Genomic DNA, 21329 nt, shown 5'->3' with positions numbered 1-21329 from the left:
GGAATCTTCTTTTATTTGAATATTCTTTAAACCTGGTTTATTTATAGTATTCTGATGAAATTATCTTGATAATTAACACATTATAACTTTATCTTTCCAATAACTAAACCAATATATGAAACAAATGGAACAAATCATGCAGTGCAATCTACAAACGATTATGAATGAATGGAAAGCTATTAAAAAAATTAATTAAAAAAACATTAAAATTTCCTCCTCATACAGAACGCCACTGTTGTGTGCTGTGTAAAAATAAAAAGTTTGTTATTCTGTAGTCATCTTACACTCCTGTTTTCTTTTTTTCAGTATGGTAGAAAAAAGAGGATCAAGCTTGTTGTAGATCGTGAATACGAGACCAGTTCAACTGGAGAAGAAAGTGCACCTGAATCTCATAGGAACCGCCTATCTAATGTGAACAGCCACAGCAACATTAATGGGAGCATATACTTGGCCCAGAACGGCTCAATAATCCGGACACGACGGGTCGCACACACCAACAACATCAAGCTCAACTCTCCAGTACGACTGGGAAAGCACTTTAAGAAACTGGACAAACTTGCTGTTACGCACGAAGAGCGAATTCCTTTAAACAGCCCCGTAATCACAGGCGCCTCAGCAGGTGAACAGAACCTTACAACCAGGCCCTCCAGTGGGTCCCTGGCCTCCAGCACTACAGGCCCAGAGAGTATAGCTTCAAAATCAAACGTGGCTAAAGGAGGGAGTGAAAGAACACAAAATGGGGATGAACAAGAGTCCACAGTGGACAATCAGGAGGTGAGGGACCCTTTAGGATCACATAGTGACCGCACCCAGTCAGATGAGGAGGAGCTCTGGATGGGGCCTTGGAATAACCTGCACATACCAATGACAAAACTGTGACTTCTGATGCAGATGCTCTATTGTCTTAAAGAACTTAAAGGAAAAAACTGAATCTGCAGCATAAAATGATAAAATTGCACTTTCATTCAGTATTATATTTGCTTTTTCGTGGCCCTGAACAATGATTGTTGCATTCATAAGATCCTTAAGAATCAAACATGTTTCTCGTCCATTTGTTGCTCTTTTTTTTGGATTTTGTTACAGATGTATGCTTTCATTAATATTTTTTGTGCTTTTTTATAGTTTCAAAGGCAAAATCAAATGTCGGCTGAAGTGTATTTTTGGTAAACAGTCATCAATGAAAATAATTGTGATGAATCTCATGTGCACTTATGCACCCCACATTTGCCTAATGCCACAGTCATTTGAATGGACTTGCACCAGAGTTGAAAGTGCTATATTTTTGTGCTTATTTTATACCAAGTTATATCAGAAAAGAATTATTCAGTATATGGTCACAGATACTTGCCAAATCGAAGAGAATGACTTTTGTTGCTGTTGTTTTATTTTGTATTTTTATTTGTTATATATATATATATATATATATATATATATATATAGATATATATATATATATATATATATATATATAAGCAAGGCAGAAACTGCTCTCATTGTGCAGCCATTGAATATTTGACTGTTTCTACAAGGCAGAGAAACGGGCACGTTAAATAAACATTCCTGGTAAAAAAAAAAAAATCTTTTGATTTATCCTTATTTTCAATAAAATGAAAAGACAAAACATCACTTTTACTACTTGAAGTTACACTATCAACTTTGGTTGAAACATAGCATTGAAAGTTATTAAAAACATGTTTGCTATTATATGTGCATATATGTAGCTATGACTAGCTACATCTAGAACGCCGACAGTAAGAAAAAAGACAGTACTACAAGACAGTATTTCATCTGAACAAGTAAGTAGCGCATTTGCTGACAAAATACCCAGATCATATTTATTCTTCAAAGATACGATATGTAAAATCTGATCTGATGTACTGGCAGCATAATCCTGTAGAATGTAAAGCTAACACCAATTAAATAAGTAAATAAACACCAATGCTTGACTACATCTATACTCCATTCAATGCAACTGCGTGAAGGAATTTCAGTAGTCAAGATTGGATTTGCACATCTGCCAAACTTAGCCAATGTGTTTGGCCAGGTCAGACTGCTCAAACAAATAGATTGCGATTCTGTTTAGTGCCCCAGCAGCACAGAAATGACATACTTCACCTTTAAAGGCAGAAGCAGAGAAACACCAAAGCTTGAATGCACAGGGGTCACGAGAGAGGGAGACAAAGACAATTTCCCCATGAACACACTTGACGTCCATCTTTGAAATTGCCTCTGCTACCACTGTGACCTTAACCAGCGATCCTCTCTTTCTTCAATTTCCTGTAAAATTAGTTTCATCAGATGATGCCTTAAAAACAACCCAGACCCCCTGGCTATCATAATCCATCACAGAGTGTCAGAAGAAAGGTTAAACGAGGTTACCAAGTGTGTAGCCTTTAAATGAATTAACGTGTTATTGAAAATAATTCATTTTTTTAAATAAGTATTAGTTTCATGTTTATTCGAAAACAAATGCATGTTTTAAGTATTTTGTGTGATCTAAAATATGACTTTCTCAGAAATTAACATCATTTACTTACTCGTGTCGTTCCTGTACGACTTTTATCTCTTCCGTTGGAACCTGAAGTACTTACCTTAGCTTTTTTCCATTCTGTGAAAGTGAACGGGATGCTGTCGAGCTTCAAAAATGACAACAAAATGTGACATTTACAATGTTTTCTGAAGTAATGTGATAGCTTTGTGTGAGAAACATACGGTTTAAATCTTCCCCTCATGTTTCCGAGCACGTGTTTTTCTCATCTTTGCCACTAGTTGGCGTGTCCATTTGTTGAAAATCAAACCAGTATTTAATGTCTCCTATTGCAGTAAAATAGTTCTCCACTAGGTGGCACGAGACTCTTATATTTGTTCTGTTAAAACTTCTGACATTGATAGGCTATGTAACTTAAATATGGTTTAGTAATTTAAAATAATTGTTTTGATGCAAGAAACATGTTCGTTCCTGTCAGTGAATTAGCTCACTTAAGCTGGCACCCTTACATAACGTCATATGCCCGAAAACTCGTCTGCCTAAAAGTTATGAATAGAGATACAAACCTCTTTGGAAGATGTGTTTTCTTTCTTTTCCATTAAACAGCCCTTGGGGGAGACACTAACGTCTGAATCATAGTATGAAAAATGCCAAGAGCAAGAAAAAACACGATTATCTTGGGCTTGGCTAAGTAATTACACTTTAAACGATTATCCTTGCCTGATGAGCGCATGTTAATAACGTCCTGAGCTCTTTGATCTTTGATACCAGCAATGCATTATTTCAAACAAACATCCAAAAAGTAAATAAAGTCAATAATTACAAGCTGGTGTATGTGTTATTACGGGTACCTGCCCACGCGTCATGGATATTTAAAATTCTATAATTAACCATCAGATCAGAGACAGAGAGAGCGTTTCAAAGTATTAAACTGCACATCCTGGAGCCAATGTAAAGTGTCAGGGTGTGTGAGCGTGTCTTTAAAAAGGACTAAATACATAAACACACACACTTTTTACCTTCACTCCACTGGCCGCCATCCAAGAGCTCCCAGCCGCCAGTTTGGCCTCAGTGGTTAATGGGTTTGTGGTCATGTTTTAAATGCACTGAATATGGAGAATACATCTGACAGTCTCAGTGTCAAGCTGAAGATCGCTTTGATTGCGGTAATTAAGTGTGGATGTCTTTGTTGTCTGAAAGACCGTGCTTTTGTTTTCATTGGACACGAGCGACAGGCGTATATTGTGGCCTGAAGGCCTAGCGTAGCAGGCTATGTGAATGCGAAACCAGACATGGCAACTATTTTTGTGTGCTGTGTATATTTGGAGCCATTTTTTGGCTAGTTTTTGGTTTCCTAAACTATATGCTAAGTGTTCCTCTTCCTGTGTAATTTATATCCATACAGAGCAAGTTAGTATTTGAAAGATGTTTGTGATCATCTTGACGAAAAAAAAAGAAAAGTAGCGCACACGCTGCTGCACTTGCGAACACGCCGCATACTCTCAGGGAGGAAAAAAATTGATGGCATCCCACCCAAGCATTTTATTATTTCTGAAAGGCAGGGCATATAGAAAAATATAAGTTTGGCAGTCTGGCTCTCGTAATGAAGGGGTTGATCAGGCACGGCTCCAGTGCAGACATTTGAAGATATGCCTTGGCCATCGTGCCACCGAAACCAGTAATATAGCATGTCACAGGAATATAGAAAAGAGTAGTATGGTCCTTCATTTGCCGTCATGCGTGCTGTTTGTACCTGCACTCTTGTCAGAGCTCCCGCTTTGCAACGCATTTGTTGAGTGGAGTTGACATGCCGTAAACAAACCCATACTTGCTGTCCCCAGCCGCAATTTGTTTAGTAGGCTTTTTTGCGTGACATTTTTTGGTTTGTACTTTTTATTTTTAATGTGAAATTGACATATTTTTGTAATTTTTTTGTAAAGTCTTATTTTGCTTCACTAAGTTTCCTCAAGTTTTGAAAAACTGATCAAATAAATTAAAATCAAATATACTAATCATAGCCAACAACTTAAATTTTTAAGTTGTTTAATTTATTTTCTTTTAATTTTCTTTTTGATGCATTACAAATCTTTATGCTGTATATGTATCTATAGAGTGTTTTCATGACGCATCATCAATCGGCCATATTGGCGGCACTGAATGTAAACAATGCAACTGAATTGAACAATATTGCACATATTTTACTGATTATTGCTGCTGAAAAGGATAGATTTTTGTCATGTTTTGGGCTGTACTAATCGGTGCCTAATCGGTACTATAGACTGCCAAAAGTTATACAAATCGAGAAGAGTGCAAAAAACTGTATGAGGAACAAAAGGCTTTTGTGGTTGGCCAAACTGAACCAGGATGTCCAGGGCAAGAATCTTGACAACGTTCGTGTTTGTTCTTATCATTTCTGGTCAGGTAGGTAAAATATTAGGCAAATATCTTATTTAATACTGTTCATACACCGTGTTCCAAATTATTATGCAAATTGGATGTAAGTGTCATAAACATAAAAAAAATTGTTTGTCAATTAAACTCATGGATGGTATTGTGTCTCATGGCTCTTTGGATCACTGAAATGAATCTCAGACACCTGTGATAAATAGTTTGCCAAATGAGCCCAATTAAAGGAAAATTACTTAAGAAGGATGTTCCACATTATTAAGCAGGCCACAGGTTTCAAGCAATATGGGAAAGAAAAAAGATCCCTCTGCTGCCGAAAAGCGTCAAATCGTACAATGCCTTGGACAAGGTAAGAAAACATTAGATATTTCACAAAAACTTAAGTGTGATCATTGTACTATGCAGATTTGTGGCTGATTCAGAGCACAGACTGGTTTGTTCAGGAAAAGGCAGAATGAGGAAGGTTTCTGCCAGACAAATTCATCCGATTAAGAGAGCAGCTGCTAAAATGCCATTACAAAGTAGAAAATAGGTATTTGAAGCTGCTGGTGCCTCTGGAGTCCCGCGAACATCAAGGTGTAGGATCCATCAGAGGCTTGCAGTTGAGCATAAACCTACTATTCAGCCACTCCTAACTAATGCTCACAAGCAGAAATGGTTGCAGTGGGCCCAGACATACATGAAGACTAATTCAAACAGTCTTGTTTACTGATGAGTGTCGTGCATCTTTGGATGGTCCAGATGGATGGAGTAGTGGATGGAACATGTCTCAACAAGGCTGCGACGTTAACAAGGAGGTGGCGTTTTGGGCCGGAATCATAGGGAAAGAGCTGGTAGGTTCCTTTAGGGTCCCTGAAGGTGTGAAAATGACCTCGGCAAAGTATGAAAATGAGAAACTCATTGTGTGGCCACCATCCTCCCCTGACCTCAACCAGATTGAGAACCTTTGGAGCATCCTCAAGCAAAAGATCTATTAGGTTGGGAAGCAGTTCACATCAAAACAGCAGCTCTGAGAGGCTATTCTGACATCCTGCAAACATTCAATCAGAAACTCTCCAAAAACTCACAAGTTCAATGGATGCAAGAATTGTGATAGTGATATCAAAGAAGGGGTCCTATGTTAAGATGTAACTTGCCCTGTTAGGATGTTTTTGATTGAAATAGCTTTTGATTTCAGTAAATATGACCACCTAATGCTGCAAATTCAGAAAATGCCAATTTTCAGTTCTTTACAACCTATAAAATGTTTTAACTCTGTTGTGCATAATAATTTGGAACAGTGCATTTTCACTTTTTTATTTTTGAAATAAATACTGTTATCATTAGGAGGTTTGTTCAATAAAATTCAAATTATACCCTATGGTTGATGACTTAAAAAATTATACTGTCACGGTTCACACATCCGCTGTGTTCTCAGGTCCCGTGATGTGTGTGTGTGACTGTGGTGTACGTCATGCTCATCAGCGCAGCTGCCGATCGTTACACTCACCAGGTGCCACTCATTTACGATCTCTACATAAACTCACTCATTCCTCTGTTTCCCCGTCAGATGATTCTTCTAGTTCACTGTCACCGTGCTGTTCGTGTACCTTGGAGTTCGTGTTCGTGGAGTTCGTGTCAGTCTGGATGTGTATGTGATTGTCTACGTGGGAATTCTGTGACTGTGTCTCGTTTGTGTGTTCACCGTCACCTGGATCTTCACCGGACATCACCAGCACCATCTTACCCCTGCCTCACCCAACCGAGAGACATTCATTCACCAGTTTGTACCATCATCATACTGCAATAAACTGGTTTACACTGCTTTAGCTTCCCTTTGCTTATTCACCCGTTACAGAATCATCTGACCAACATGGAAGCAGCAGGCACGCCTCAACCCACACAGGAGGAATTTATGCAGGCTTGTGTCTCTCGGTTGGATGGTCAAGCTCAGGCTATTGGAGCACTTGTGGGGCAGGTGTCCGAGCTCAACCAACGGATGCAACAACTTCGACTTCCCGCTGCGCCACCCACGCCGCCCGCCCCGCTCGTTCTTCCTACATCATCTGGCGCAACCCCACAGTACGAGCCCCGCCTTCCCACCCCGGAGATCTACACTGGTGAGCCGAACTTCTGCCGAGCTTTCCTCGCTAGGTGTTCGATGCATTTCGCATTACAACCGCGTACGTTCACTAGCGAGGAGAGCAAGGTGGCGTTCGTGCTCACCTTACTGTCTGGGAGGGCGGCACTGTGGGGAACGGCGGTGTGGGAGAATCAGGATCCTTGTTGTTCCTCGTTCACGACACTCGCCGACGAGATGAAGAGGGTGTTTGACCGCGCGGTCACCGGGAGAGAGGCCGCGCGAGTCTTGGCGGATCTCAAGCAGGGGGAGAGATCCGTCTCGGATTACTCCATCGATTTCCGCACCCTGGCGGCGGAGTGTCAGTGGAACGAGGAGGCGCAGTGGGACATGTTCCTGCATGGGTTGGCTGACCGCGTCCAGAAGGAGATTTATGCCCTGGAGCTACCCGCCACCCTGGACGGCCTCATCAGTCTGGCCATGCGGGTAGATTCTCGACTCTCCCGGGCCGAGCGGCGGTGGTTACCCGCTCGGCTCCCCCCTGTGGAGAGAGGACCAACTCGAGCCAGCGGCGAGGGCGCGGTCGGTCCCATCTACGATCCCGAGCCCATGCAGGTCGGTAGAGCTCGGCTTACCCGGGAGGAGAAGGAGAGGCGGAGATCCCAGGGCCTCTGTCTTTACTGCGGGGCCGCCGGACATTTTGCTTTTTCATGCCCAGTAAAAGGCCCAGCCCGGCAGTAAAGTCGAGGCTACTGTCGGGTGGGATCTCCGCTGCTAAGACCTCATCCAGTGCCACCTCCACGCTCCTTCCGGTTAGGTTAAGATGGTCCAACCGATCTCTTCACTGTTCTGCACTGTTGGATTCGGGAGCTGAGGGTAATTTTATGGACATTACTTTTGCACGACACCATCAAGTTCCCCTCCTCCCCCTCACTGACGTTATTGCCGTCCACGCACTCAACGGACAGTCCCTTCCCGACATCACCCTCATCACTGATTCCATAACTCTCACTGTGTCTGGCAACCACAGTGAGAGTATCTCATTCTACATTTTGGACTCCCCCCATGCACCCATTGTCTTAGGACACCCCTGGTTCACCAAGCATAATCCCCGTATCGATTGGCAGCTTAAGTCTGTGTCTGAGTGGAGCATTAAGTGTCATGAATCTTGTCTTGTGTCTGCTTGTCCGTCTGTTTCTAGCTCTGTGTTTCAGGAGAAGGCGGCGGATCTGTGTAACGTGCCCGCGGAGTACCTCGACCTGAAGGAAGTGTTCAGTAAGTCTCGGGCTGCTTCTCTCCCTCCTCATCGTCCCTATGACTGTGCTATAGAGTTACTGCCAGGTACGTCTCCGCCTAAGGGCAAACTTTATTCACTCTCAGTCCCTGAGAGAGAGGCTATGGAGAAATATATTTCTGATTCTCTAGCAGCGGGGTTCATTCGCCCCTCCTCTTCACCAGCGGGGGCGGGGTTCTTTTTTGTGGGGAAGAAAGACGGATCTCTGCGGCCTTGTATTGACTACCGAGGGCTGAACAATATTACGGTAAAGAATACTTATCCTTTACCGTTAATATCTTCAGCCTTTGAGAGGTTGCAGGGAGCGTCGGTCTTTACAAAATTGGATTTAAGGAATGCTTATCATTTGGTCCGCATCAGGAGGGGTGATGAATGGAAGACCGCCTTCAACACCCCCAGGGGGCACTTTGAATACTTGGTCATGCCCTTCGGCTTGTCCAACTCCCCAGGGGTCTTCCAGGCACTCGTTAATGACGTGTTGCGAGATATGGTCGATCAGTTCATATATGTCTACCTGGACGACATATTGATTTTTTCTTCTTCTCTCCAGGAACATGTGCAACACGTCAGACGAGTGCTTCAGAGGCTGCTAGAGAATGGGCTTTTTGTCAAGGCGGAGAAATGCGATTTTCATGCACAGTCTGTTCCTTTCTTAGGGTACATCGTGTCGTCTGAGGGTATGCGCATGGATCCCGAGAAGGTTAAGGCTGTGGTGGATTGGCCAAGCCCAGATTCCCGTAAGGCCCTACAGAGGTTTCTGGGGTTTGCCAATTTCTACCGGCGTTTCATTCGCAACTTCAGCCAACTAGCCGCGCCTCTGACTGCCTTGACCTCCCCCAGAACGACGTTCAGGTGGTCAGACGCAGCCGAGGCTGCGTTTGCCAACCTCAAAAGCCGCTTTGTTTCGGCTCCCATCCTGGTAACCCCTGATCCATCACGTCAGTTCGTGGTGGAGGTCGATGCGTCAGAGGTGGGGGTAGGTGCGGTGCTTTCACAGCGCTCACCCGCGGACGACAAGATGCATCCCTGCGCGTTTTTTTCACATCGTATGTCGCCAGCCGAAGCAAATTATGATATTGGTAACAGAGAGTTGTTGGCAGTCAAGCTAGCATTGGAAGAATGGCGCCACTGGTTAGAAGGGTCGGGGGTACCTTTTATCGTTTGGACCGATCATAAGAACCTGGAATATATCAGAACCGCTAAAAGACTGAACTCTAGGCAGGCTCGGTGGGCTCTTTTTTTCGGACGTTTTGATTTTACACTCTCGTACCGCCCGGGTTCCAAAAATATCAAACCCGATTCTTTGTCACGTATTTTTGACCGCTCCGATCGCCCGTCTACTCCCGAGGGTATTTTTCCTGAGACACTTATTGTCTCTGCCCTCAATTGGGAGGTCGAATCGAAGGTTAAGACAGCCTTACATGGGGTAACGCCTCCGGCCGGTTGCCCACCTAACCGTTTGTTTGTGCCAGACAGTCTACGGTCCGAAGTTATCCAGTGGGGACATTGTTCCAATGTGGCTTGTCATCCAGGGGTAAGTCGGTAGTTTTGACCGTGGTGGACCGATTCTCGAAGGCGGTTCATTTTATTCCCTTGCCCAAATTACCTTCAGCCAAGGAGACAACGTTGGCAGTCGTGGACCACGTCTTTCGGTTACATGGCCTCCCGACAGACATGGTCTCCGACAGAGGACCCCAATTTGTGTCCAAATTTTGGCGAGAGTTTTGTAGACTTCTGGGGGCCACTGTTAGTCTCTCTTCGGGGTTCCACCCTCAAAGCAATGGGCAAACTGAGAGAGCCAACCAAGATTTGGAGAGAGCATTACAATGTATGGTCACCAGAAATCCTTCCTCCTGGAGCCAACAACTTTCTATGGTGGAGTACGCCCACAATTCGTTGCCAGTATCTTCCACGGGCCTATCCCCATTTGAATGTAGCATAGGGTACCAGCCACCTATTTTTCCCAGTCTGGAATCCGAAGTCGCGGTCCCCTCCGCTCACGCCTTCGTCCAGAGGTGCCATCGTACCTGGACTAGAGCCCGTGAGACTCTGATCCAGGTGGGAGCGCGCACCAAGGCCAAAGCCGATCGCCACCGGTCTAGGCCTCTCGTATACGTCGTCGGTTCTAAAGTGTGGCTTTCTACCAAAAACATTCCTCTCCGATCCGTGTCGAATAAACTGGCTCCCAAATTTATTGGCCCGTTTGCTGTCACCAAAATCATTAGTCCGGTGGCAGTCCGCCTCAATCTCCCTCCAGTGTACAGGAGAATTCATCCCGTGTTCCATGTTTCCAAAATTAAGCCCGTGTTTTTTGCACGCATTAATCCGCCCACCCCGGTTCCCCCACCGCCGCGGCTCGTAGACGGGGAGCCTACCTATTCGGTCAACCGTATTCTGGACTCTAGGCGAAGGGGACGCGGATTTCAGTACTTGGTGGACTGGGAAGGTTACGGTCCGGAGGAGAGAAGTTGGGTGCCTGCCAGAGACATCCTGGATCACTCCCTTATTGATGACTTCAATCAGCAGGTACAGATGGCTGGGAACGTCAGGGGACGTTCCTAAGGGAGAGGGTACTGTCACGGTTCACACATCCGCTGTGTTCTCAGGTCCCGTGATGTGTGTGTGTGACTGTGGTGTACGTCATGCTCATCAGCGCAGCTGCCGATCGTTACACTTTTACGTTTGTGTGTTCACCGTCACCTGGATCTTCACCGGACATCACCAGCACCATCTTACCCCTGCCTCACCCAACCGAGAGACATTCATTCACCAGTTTGTACCATCATCATACTGCAATAAACTGGTTTACACTGCTTTTGCTTCCCTTTGCTTATTCACCCGTTACATATACTGACTGTCATTTGCATTGACTAATTATGAAAATCGGAGAAAGATATCATTTTCATAATAATTTGGAACACGGTGTATGCATCTTTACAACCTATTAACTTTAGGTTGTCAAAATATAGTGCCCTTTTCTGCTTACTAAGTCCTTCTCTATATGATTTAGGAACTTCCACATGTTTTTTCCATGGTTTAAACAGCATAAATTTGCAGAACAACATATTTAGTAGTACATTAACCGTGAAATCCACTCTGTTGTTTACATCTGAGTATCGCCAGAAAGGCCATGCATCCGGGCAGCTGACCAAATTGTGACGTAAGTGCAAACCCTCCATATATAATGCTTGATCATATAATATAATATAATATATGGCTGAAGGTTTTGTTTTGCCACTGTAATGCTAACCAGCCAATCCTTGGGGTCATAATATCAATTTATATAATCTAAACTTTAACTAATATTATTATTAGTTTATGTATTGCATTTATATTAGTTAATATTAGGTTCTTCTTAATAAACAATGGTGCTCATGAAGAATTGGGTGTGGTGTTTTGTCGCATAGGCCACATTTGGAGACCTCTTTGACATAAAAAACTGTGTTAAAACAATATTTATTTCACTCTCTGAAATAAAAACCTGGGACTCGAGGATTAAACATGCTTATTACACAGTACATAAAATTTTGTAGATGCACTTTAAATGCGCCAATTCATCACGCAGCCTGTTTGTGTTTTATTATGATTCATTTTGGCTGAGTACAGCTGACAGGGCCAGATTTCACAGAAATGACATGAGTGTGTGTTTATGCCTGTTTTCTGTTACTTATGGTTTTATCGTAGTACAAAAGCTGCAAATCTAATTCCTGGAGTGACGCCCCATCCCTCCAGTGTGCTTTAAATGTGCTTTAGCTACTGGGTGTTCTCTGCAATGAATCAGCCATGGAGCTCGACACAGCGGTGCTTGGCCAGAGGCCTGCGAGTATTAATGTGCGCTGCGGCATCAGCGGGGCCTCTAGTTAAAGAGAAATGAGATGAGAGGAGTTAGGAGCTCTGCGGTACAAGCGCCTGCTGGACTGAGGTTAAACGCAGATCTTGAAATGAGAATTTGACTATCTGCTCTCATAAAAGCCTCAGTGAGGGCCGAGCGCGAGAGAGAAACCGCGGCGTCTCTTTCGCTGCTTGCTCGCTGAGAGCAAACAGAAGTCCTGTGTGTTCGCCAGGCCTCTGTGGGTGTTGATTTGCCTCTCTGTTTTTTCTTGCTTACCCGAACAGAATTTAGTTGTGTGTCATCAAGTATTTAACCCGTTTGTCCTTCACCACTATACCACCCCAATTTTTAGTGTCAGTGAAACAAACAAGGCATTAAACCTACATTCCCTGTGAGTTTAGCTTAATTCACACTATAAAAAGTGTTACCCGTCCAATTGTTCACTTAAAGAGCTGTTTCTACATCATTTAACTCAAGTTTTGTGGCATATACCTGACTGATTTAGTGATATTAAATAATATTTTGACTTATACAGTAATATTATGACAACTCTCTGAAGCTTTTAGCATGATGGAATTGATCTGCCATGCTGCTGAATTTCTGTTGTTGTAGATTATTGCTGCTGCTGCTAAGCAAGTACAGGAACTTTCTACTGCCAATACATACACAATATGCTGCTGTGAGTATTTAAGACATACTGCTGCTGCGCAAATAGCATATGTAATAACCCGTAGTCGATCTGTACAGGTGGAGCTGGGGTGGTGGAGGGATTTCAGAGGAACTTTGAAACCGCACTGCAAAATTGTGGGGATCCATGTGCAGGCTTTAATATACAGAGTGTAGTCAAACAGGTAGGGTCAAAATATCAGCAAAACAGTAACATCCAAGGCACAGGCAAAAGAGTAATCCACAAAACCGGACAAACAAACAGATAAACAGTCCAAGGTAAAACATGAAGGCAAGGAAACCTGATTGGAAACTGCTGGAGTCCGATAACAAGTTACTAGTCAGAGGGTTATGGGAAATGAAGTCCGGAGTGAGTGGCAAAGGTATGGGATTGAGTGCCCTCTAGCAGAGCTCATGGGCACTCCAGCTAGAGATCATGACAAAAATGCTCTTGTGAATGCTAACCAGCGATTTAAATGTTAAGCAACAAGCTTCTTGGTCTAACGCTTCTGCCAAGTTTAACGCTGTGAATACACATGTTTGTTTTAACAACCCATCAACCTGCACCATCTAGAGTTTCATGACAGTTTCATTGTCATTTAATGGATGTCACTGTTTTTCAGTGCATTATTAGAACAATAATTCAGAAGTAAAAATCGAATTAATATTTAGTGTAAAGAAATAGTGGCTGTGTATAAACCTAAACAGACATATTATGGCTGTAAAGTTGGTATGTGATGTATAAGTTGGTATTTGTTGAAGTCCTGGTAAAATACTACTTTACCCACAATTCTAAAGTGGAATCTACCAATCAGAGAAAGCGCTGTTATCATAGATACCAGAATTATGCCTCAATAAAGCATTGCCAAGATATTTAGAAGAATCGTTTCTAATGTTTCGAATGTTGGTTTGGACCTCACTGATTTTCAGGGTTGCTGCTATTGTTAACTAAAATTTAAATAAAATTACCATTGAATGAAACAAAATGTAAATAAATAAACAAATGAACAAAATTATTTCAGTTAGATGCAAACATTTTTCATTTTTGTTTGGTCTCACTTTTGAAATTAATTCATTCATAATTCAATGAAAAAATGAATGAACGAATGAATAATATAGACAATAATAAAAAAGACAAGCAAAAAAAAATACTGTAACAGTAAAAGCAGAAAATATAAACATAAAATTGTATTCAAAATATTTTGATTATTATTTATATATAGTTTTTCCTAATAGAAGTAAGTGTGAAACTACATGAAGGTGCGTAAATGATGACCAAAATTTCATTTTTGAGTGAACAACCTACACTACCTTTGTCTTTCTGTCAGATTTATTATTATAATTTGCTTCAAATCATAATAATGAGATGACATGTAATTTATTAATGTAACATGTAATTTAGCACATTGGAGCCTTTATTAAAACTTTTTTGTAATGCCTTTGGAGAAAATGAAAGGAGAGAATTGCTAGAAGAGTGTAGCAGTTTTTGGTCAGCTGAACACTGGAGTGTTCATTTAATAAGCAATAATGTTTTTGCCTCACCTACCACATAAACAGTTACAATTTCTAGATTATGAAACATAATGACCCATAAATCATAAGTGGTTCACACCAGGGCCCTGACCTTTAACCCTCCATCAGCTGATGTTGCCACTTGCCTCCTGAACCCCACACGACAGTCGTGGGGTTCAGAGCTGGGCTTCAGTTAATCACTAGAGTTTGAGTTTGTTGTTTTATGGAGTCATTTTATCTGATGCCACAGGAAAACACGGCCCTTGGACCTTCACTGTCCAGCGCTTGCCAGCTCAGTGTGGTGATCCTGAACTATGCAACACCAGTTAAACACTGAGTGCTCAGAACTGCGGTCGACTGCGGCGGGATTCAGAGCATGCGTCCCGCTGCAGCTCTACGCTTTATTCTCCGTTTATCATGGCAGTGCGGAGCCTGGCGCCGCTGCCGCCTTTTAAAATGACATTGGTTAAATGACGTTAACATCCCCGTTCTGAGGTTTGAACTCTAGTTTTGGGCGGCTGACTTGTTTGTGTCTCTAACGGATGATCAAAGCAAAGAGATTTGTACTGAGATTTCTTACCCATGAGAAACGTCACATGTCCAATTTCTTCATCCTATGATGTGTGAACCTCTCTCTTTATAGGAGTGTTTGGAAAGCTTTATGCTTGTTATGGGTTCTTTATACTGGAAATGATAGTCTTAATAGAAGTGGTGTATTTAAATATCTCAAGTATTTAGCCACTTAAGAGACACTTAAAATTGTCTGAATGTCATCAGACCTTAAATCATTCCTGAAGTGTCCACAAACTTTTAAAGATAGTTTATTCAAAAACTTAAATTCTGCCATCAATTTGCCTTCATGTGGCTTTTTTTTCTAGTAATATTTTGAAGAATGTTAGTAACCAATCTTTAACTCTGGTTCAAACACTTTTTTGACTTCCAGTCAATAGGCAACATGCTTCTGACAGAAAAAAGTGTCTAACACTTTATCGCATACTGGTCTACAATCAGCAGAAAGTGGTTCACATCCTCAGGCAGCGCTGCTCCCATCCATCAGTGCGGTGATAGGGAAACAATAGTGGGTTGTTCTGTCCGTCATTGGGTCTGTTTTGATCTCTCTGTAATGCTAATGAGGCTATCAGTCAGTCCGGCCAAACCCACTCTTCTCAGTACATATTAAAGCACCTCGAACATCATTCCCCAGTCTCAAATGACTCAACAGATGGGCTCCTGGTGAGCATCTGTGATCTTCGTGTACTGATTATCGTGACATACAGTATGCTGGCAAAAATCAACTATGGCATATGACATTATTCGACCTGCCAATATGAACTTTATTGGTCAAGTACAGGACATACATTGGCTGGCAAAAAGTATTTGGACACTTAAAGGGATAGTTCACCCAGAAATAAAAGTTCTGTCATAATTTATTCACTCTGAGATTGTTCTAAGCTGGTATGAATTTCTTTATTCTGCTAAATACAAAAGATGATATTTTGAAGAATTTGGGTAACCAAACAGTATTTGGTCCCCAATGACTTTCATAGTATTTATTGACTTACTTTTTTATTTTTATTTTTTCCTATAATATGGAAGTCAGTGGGGACCAGCAACTGTTTGATATGAATGTGAGAGATGTAGTGATGTGATATGAAGTATGAACATCATATGAAACCAAGTGGCATTTATTTTCAAGAAAATCATTCACTTTTCAAGAAAACATTTTAGATTCAAGTTTTTTAGGTTTAGTTAACTTTTTTGCAAGGTTTCGTGATGTTCGTTTGTTTCGTGACATATTTGGTGTGAAATGTCCACTGGGTGACGCTAAAATGGTGATAAACGTACATATGGTACATTGGTTTTGTAGGTGTCACCACAGTTCTGTTATGACAACTCTTGGAAAAGTTTAGCATGGTAATGGATATGACAATGTTAATGTATTTGGTCTTGACGGGAAATAGATCTGCTATGCTGCTGCTGCTGTTGGTTATTGCTAGAGTTGTAGTTTATTGCTGCTGCTGCATGTAAGTATAGAACTTGCTACTGCCAAAGCATATGGCGATACAGTGCTGTGAGTATTTAAGACATACTGCTGCTGCACAAATAGCATTAAAAAAACGTAGCAGATCTATGTAGGTGGAGCTGGGGAAGGTGGAGGGTTTCAGAGGAACTCTAAAAGCATGCTGTGAAATGCCCAAGTGAAAGCTACCAGCCATTTAAATAGCTGCAAGCTCATTGGTTGTGTACGCAACATGAACCAGTCAGCTTGTGCCAAGTCGTATAACTCCGTGATATCATCAGTTACGTTAACAACCCTGATGGGGGTTGGGGCCTGTGCCATCTAAAGTTTCATGGCAGAACTAAGTATTTCTGATTTGAAATATCTGTTAAGTGGTGCTGAAAGTCTAATGATCTGTGATGTTTTAAAATAGCATGCCATTTTCACTACACCTAAACTTACATGTTAGTATCAACAAACACAAATGTGACGTAAAAACGCAATTGCAAGCATGCCATTTTAGCTTGTTTTTCAATCTCTCATCTTTCAGCCATTTCATCGTGAGTCATGTTTTTCACTGGATTCGTACACAAGGATTATGCATCCTAAGTTCAATTGAGTGTTTTGAAGATGAACATAAGTTTTATTGGCACTGTTACTAAATGCGTTCAGTGAAAAGTTGCTAAAGCCTGCTTACTAAATTTTGCAAAATGACACCATAGTTTCAGAAACTAGATAAGGTTTGTCCCAAAAGTTGCTAGATTTGTCATTAGGCAATTAAAAAAAAAAAACACTTTAGATTAGGGTACACTATTCACTATTAAGTACTTGCTTAATAGCATGCTTATTACTCAAATATTGGATGTTTATTAGTACTTATAAAGCACATATTAATGCTAAATAACCATATTTTAGATCCCCTAAAGGGGACATCAGATGCAAAATTTACTTTACTTTTACTTGTGGAAAATTAGCATCCAATGTCCCCTTTAACCCTTCCTAAAACCTAAACTTAACATTGACCTTACTTAACTCTTAAAATGCAGCAAATTAGGAGCAAACGAAGAGTGAATCTCTTAGTTAATAGTGAATATCTGTTCCCTAATCTAATGCATTACCAAAGTCATTAAAAGGGTCTGAAAGCCATTGCTTGGCACTGCTGTTTACTGAATTGAAATAACATGATGCTGAGTAAACAATGACAGAATTTTCCTTTCTGGGCGAACTTGAGGATTGTGACCATCAAACATTAGTTAATGTGTCAAACTATACATGTGGTTCCTCTAGTAGGATTCCTGAGAAGAACTGACTTTATATGTCCAAAAATGGCTCGTAAGGTGAAGTTAGTCCTTGGAAAAGCTCTAGTTTAGCACCTGCGACATTGACATATTTGCACATGTGGCCTAAATGCTTTGTGGGTCAGTTGTACAAAGAATTTCAATCGATTAGGCAATTACATAGACACCTATTAGAAGTAATGTTAATTATGTTTATTATGAATGTTAGGATAATAATACCATTTAGCATTATAAATGATAAAATAGAGGCTAAGCATTGTTGACACATACTCTCTCTGGAGCCATTAGTGGTCAAAGAGAAGAGTTTGTGGCGCCAGTGCTGTATGAGACTCTTTGATTTGTGACCTTTCCCAGGTTAATTATAAAGAAGCAGCCCATTAGAGTTAAGGGTGCTGGTTTTTGTCTCAGTCTTACATTTACCATAGCACTACATCCATGAGGTCTCTACTTTACTAATAGCTAAATAATTTCATATCTTTTGATCGTTCTGAATGACATTATATCTTCAGTGCTTGTGTAATTTTGTAATGCTCCTTTTGTGAAGCTAAAGGATGCTCTCTTTTCGGGAATAAAGGCTGAACAGTCATTACCTGGCAATTTTCTGCTTACTTTTACCTTTTGGTGGTCAGTCTTCATTTGTGACAGGTTAACTCATCCAGTACTTTCATCTTGTGAATAGAGCGGCCTGTGAAAGAGTTGGCTTTACAGAATGACTTGAAGTGACTTGAATTATTGGCATGGTTGCAAAACGCTCAGAAATGTCTTAACAGAGATTATTTATTGCAAAACTAGATCATTTGTTAAAAATTCCATGATGTAGGCAGCATGTTTTATATTAATTTAACACTGTGCCATACAATGTGAATATAATATAATGTTTGTTGTTTTTAGTTGCAATAAAAACTAAAAGTTCATGCACATTTTGTTGGAAAATTATAGGATATAATGCAAACCAACTGATTTGTTTCATTGCTTCCAGTCCTGAGAATTCCATTGCATTAACACTTTTTTCATATAATCTGTGACTTACTGATAAAAACTTAAACAAATGTATAAATGAATAAAATTATGTTACTGATTTATTTAGTTAAATACCATTTTTTTGTGTTTTTCAGATGCATATATTGTCAGTATTAAAATTTGTAATATAAAACACTTTATATACAGTTAAAGTCAAAAGTTTACATATCCCTTGCAGAATCTGCATGTTAATTATTCTACCAAAATAAGAGATTATACAAAATGCATGTTATTTTTTATTTAGTAATGACCTGAATAAGATATTTCACATAAAAGACATTTACATATAGTCCACAAGAGAAAATAATAATTGAATTTAAAAAAATGAGTTTGTTCAAAAGTTTACATACACTTGATTTTGTTTAGAGATAGTTGTTCATGAGTTCTGAAGAGTTAAACTACCCGCTGTTCTTCAGAAAAATCCTTCAGGTCACACAAATTCTGTGGTTTTTCAGCATTTTGTGCATTTGATCTCTTTTCAACAATGACTGTATGATTATGAAATCCATCTTTTCACAATGAGGACAACTGGGGGACTCTAGCAACTATTACAGAAGGTTCAAACACTCATTGATGCTCCAGAAGGAAACAACGGGGGGTGAAAACTTTTTGAATTTGAAGATCAAGGTAAATTTCACTTATTTTGTCTTCTGGGGAACATGTAAGCGTCTTCTGTAGCTTCTGGTGGCAGTACTAAATGAAAACAATATGATATTTTGGCAAAATAAGAAAAATTTACACATCTTCATTGTTCAAAAGTTTACACCCCTGGCTCTTAAAACATTGTTTTTCCTTCTGGAAGATCCAGTTAGCATTCAAGGCTTTTGTAATAGTTGCATGTGAGTCCCAGATGTCCTCAGTGTGAAAAATGGATCTCAAAATCATACAGTCACTGTTGGAAAGGGTTCAAATACACAAAAATGCTGAAAAATGAAAGAATTTGTGGGACCTAAAGGATTTTTCTGAAGAACAGTGGGCGGTTTAACTGTTCAGGACAAACAAGGGACTCATGAACTATCACTAAACAAAAAAAAAAGTTTTTCAGGATCAGGATTATTCAGGTAACAACACAGTATTAAGAATCAAGTGTATGTAAACTTTTGAACGGGGTCATTTTTATAAATTCAACTATTACTTTCTCTTGTGGACTATATGTAAATGTATATGCATATAACATAATTAACATTTTGCAGATTCTGCAAGGTCTATGTAAACTCTTGACTTCAACTGTATAGATATAGTTTTTCCTTTGACTGATAAACACCAAAGCTACAGTTTTGTGTGAATCAAATACCGTGGGAAATGTGTAGCGTTGATTTATTTCCTGAATTCTTAACAAATACCCAACCAATTGTTACCAGTAGTTGTCAAAGCAACATGTTTTGTTATCCTCCTTTACATCTTGCTTTGGGCTTGAATTGGTCTGTAGCTTCAAAAGTCTCTAATGGATGTCTAATGATACGTTTGGTCTGTTATTGTGTCAACTTCACCACATTTTCTGCTGTAAAGCTCTGTTTCAATAACACAATCATGATATTGTCATCTCAGCCCTCCCAGTAAACAGTCCCTGTTTCCGTCATGAGCATTTGACAGACAGACAGTGTGTGTGTGTGTGTGGATGGAGACTGCAGCAATAGGATGTTTGTGGCATTTCCTCCTACATAAGCACAGCTGTGTTTGGTATGCTGCTCGTCCGAGCTGCAGTCACTTACGCTGACGCCTGCTCGCTCTCGCAGAACACGCAGGCGGCACTACTGGGAGACATAACTTTGCCGTGGAAAGATAGCTACGGTTTGTGTAAACCATTCAAATGATGACTATGCTCAAAACACCATCATTTATTTCGATAATTGGCCGGCCTACAGATTTAATGGGTCTTGAAAACTCAAGTGAATGCCAGACATTTTAAACATAGTTTTGGGAGCGTGCTGTTATGCTTGTGGTTTGAGACACTAGAAATGTGTAAATTGAAGTTTACCTCACAACTAAGCACCCCTCATTCTTGGCTTTTTTTGACACGCTTGAAAACACAAGGTGTGGATCGCTTTTTTTGCCACTATAATTCTTATATTTAGCAGTAGGCTTCAACAGTAATAATGGCCGATGGCCTGACGCCAGTTTGAGAGCATTTCCGGAGAGTTGCGTTATTCTTTTTAAACACACAGGTGATGTTTTGTCAGAAATTACTTGTGAGAATGATTTCCGACTGCCCTGGAGTTATCAAATAAAGCAGTTTAATTTGACTGACATGCAATCATTTTCCAACTGAGTTCATGAATTCAAATGTTTAATGAATTATAAAGATTTTTAGATATTGTTAAATTAATAGAACTATTTTATTTTTATATTGTATTATATTATAAAGCCAAACATTTAGTTTTGTTGTTGTGGAGTCCAAAAACCTGACACCACTACTGAAAATGATTCACTGTTTTAAAATAAAATAATTTAAATTTTAAATTTTTTCGCAAAACTTTATATTTCAGAGAGCATCTTGCAAGAACATCTGACCTCTTTAAAAGTAGTTGATATGATCAATTTAGTAAATTTGTGGCATTGATCATGTAATAAATAAATAAATAAATAACGAAGAAGTAGAAGAAATCACTCGGTCGTATTTGCAAATATAAAACTTGTTAAAAGCTTTTCACAGTTAGGAGGTTATCCAGTTCACGTATGAAGTCTTGCAGTATTCAGCTTATACTGAGTCCTTTTCAAGAACATGCAGGAGTTCATCTTATGCTGTTGAACAGTG

At 40.4% G+C, this 21329-nt stretch overlaps 1 protein-coding gene across 1 annotated transcript in view; it reads left to right on the top strand.

Annotated features, from left to right (window-relative positions):
* Window positions 1-1534, top strand: part of pcdh15b (protocadherin-related 15b) — a 277431-nt gene extending 275897 nt beyond the window's left edge. Inside the window, exon 34 of the mRNA XM_073828840.1 lies at window positions 307-1534. Coding sequence (XP_073684941.1) covers window positions 307-879 — 573 coding nt within the window. The 3' untranslated portion in view covers window positions 880-1534. The remainder of the gene's footprint in view (window positions 1-306) is intronic.
* Window positions 1535-21329: the final 19795 nt, after the last annotated feature.

Source organism: Garra rufa, chromosome 22, assembly GCF_049309525.1.
Source record: "Garra rufa chromosome 22, GarRuf1.0, whole genome shotgun sequence".
Taxonomy (NCBI): domain Eukaryota; kingdom Metazoa; phylum Chordata; class Actinopteri; order Cypriniformes; family Cyprinidae; genus Garra; species Garra rufa.
This window is presented reverse-complemented; position numbering and strand designations above follow the sequence as displayed.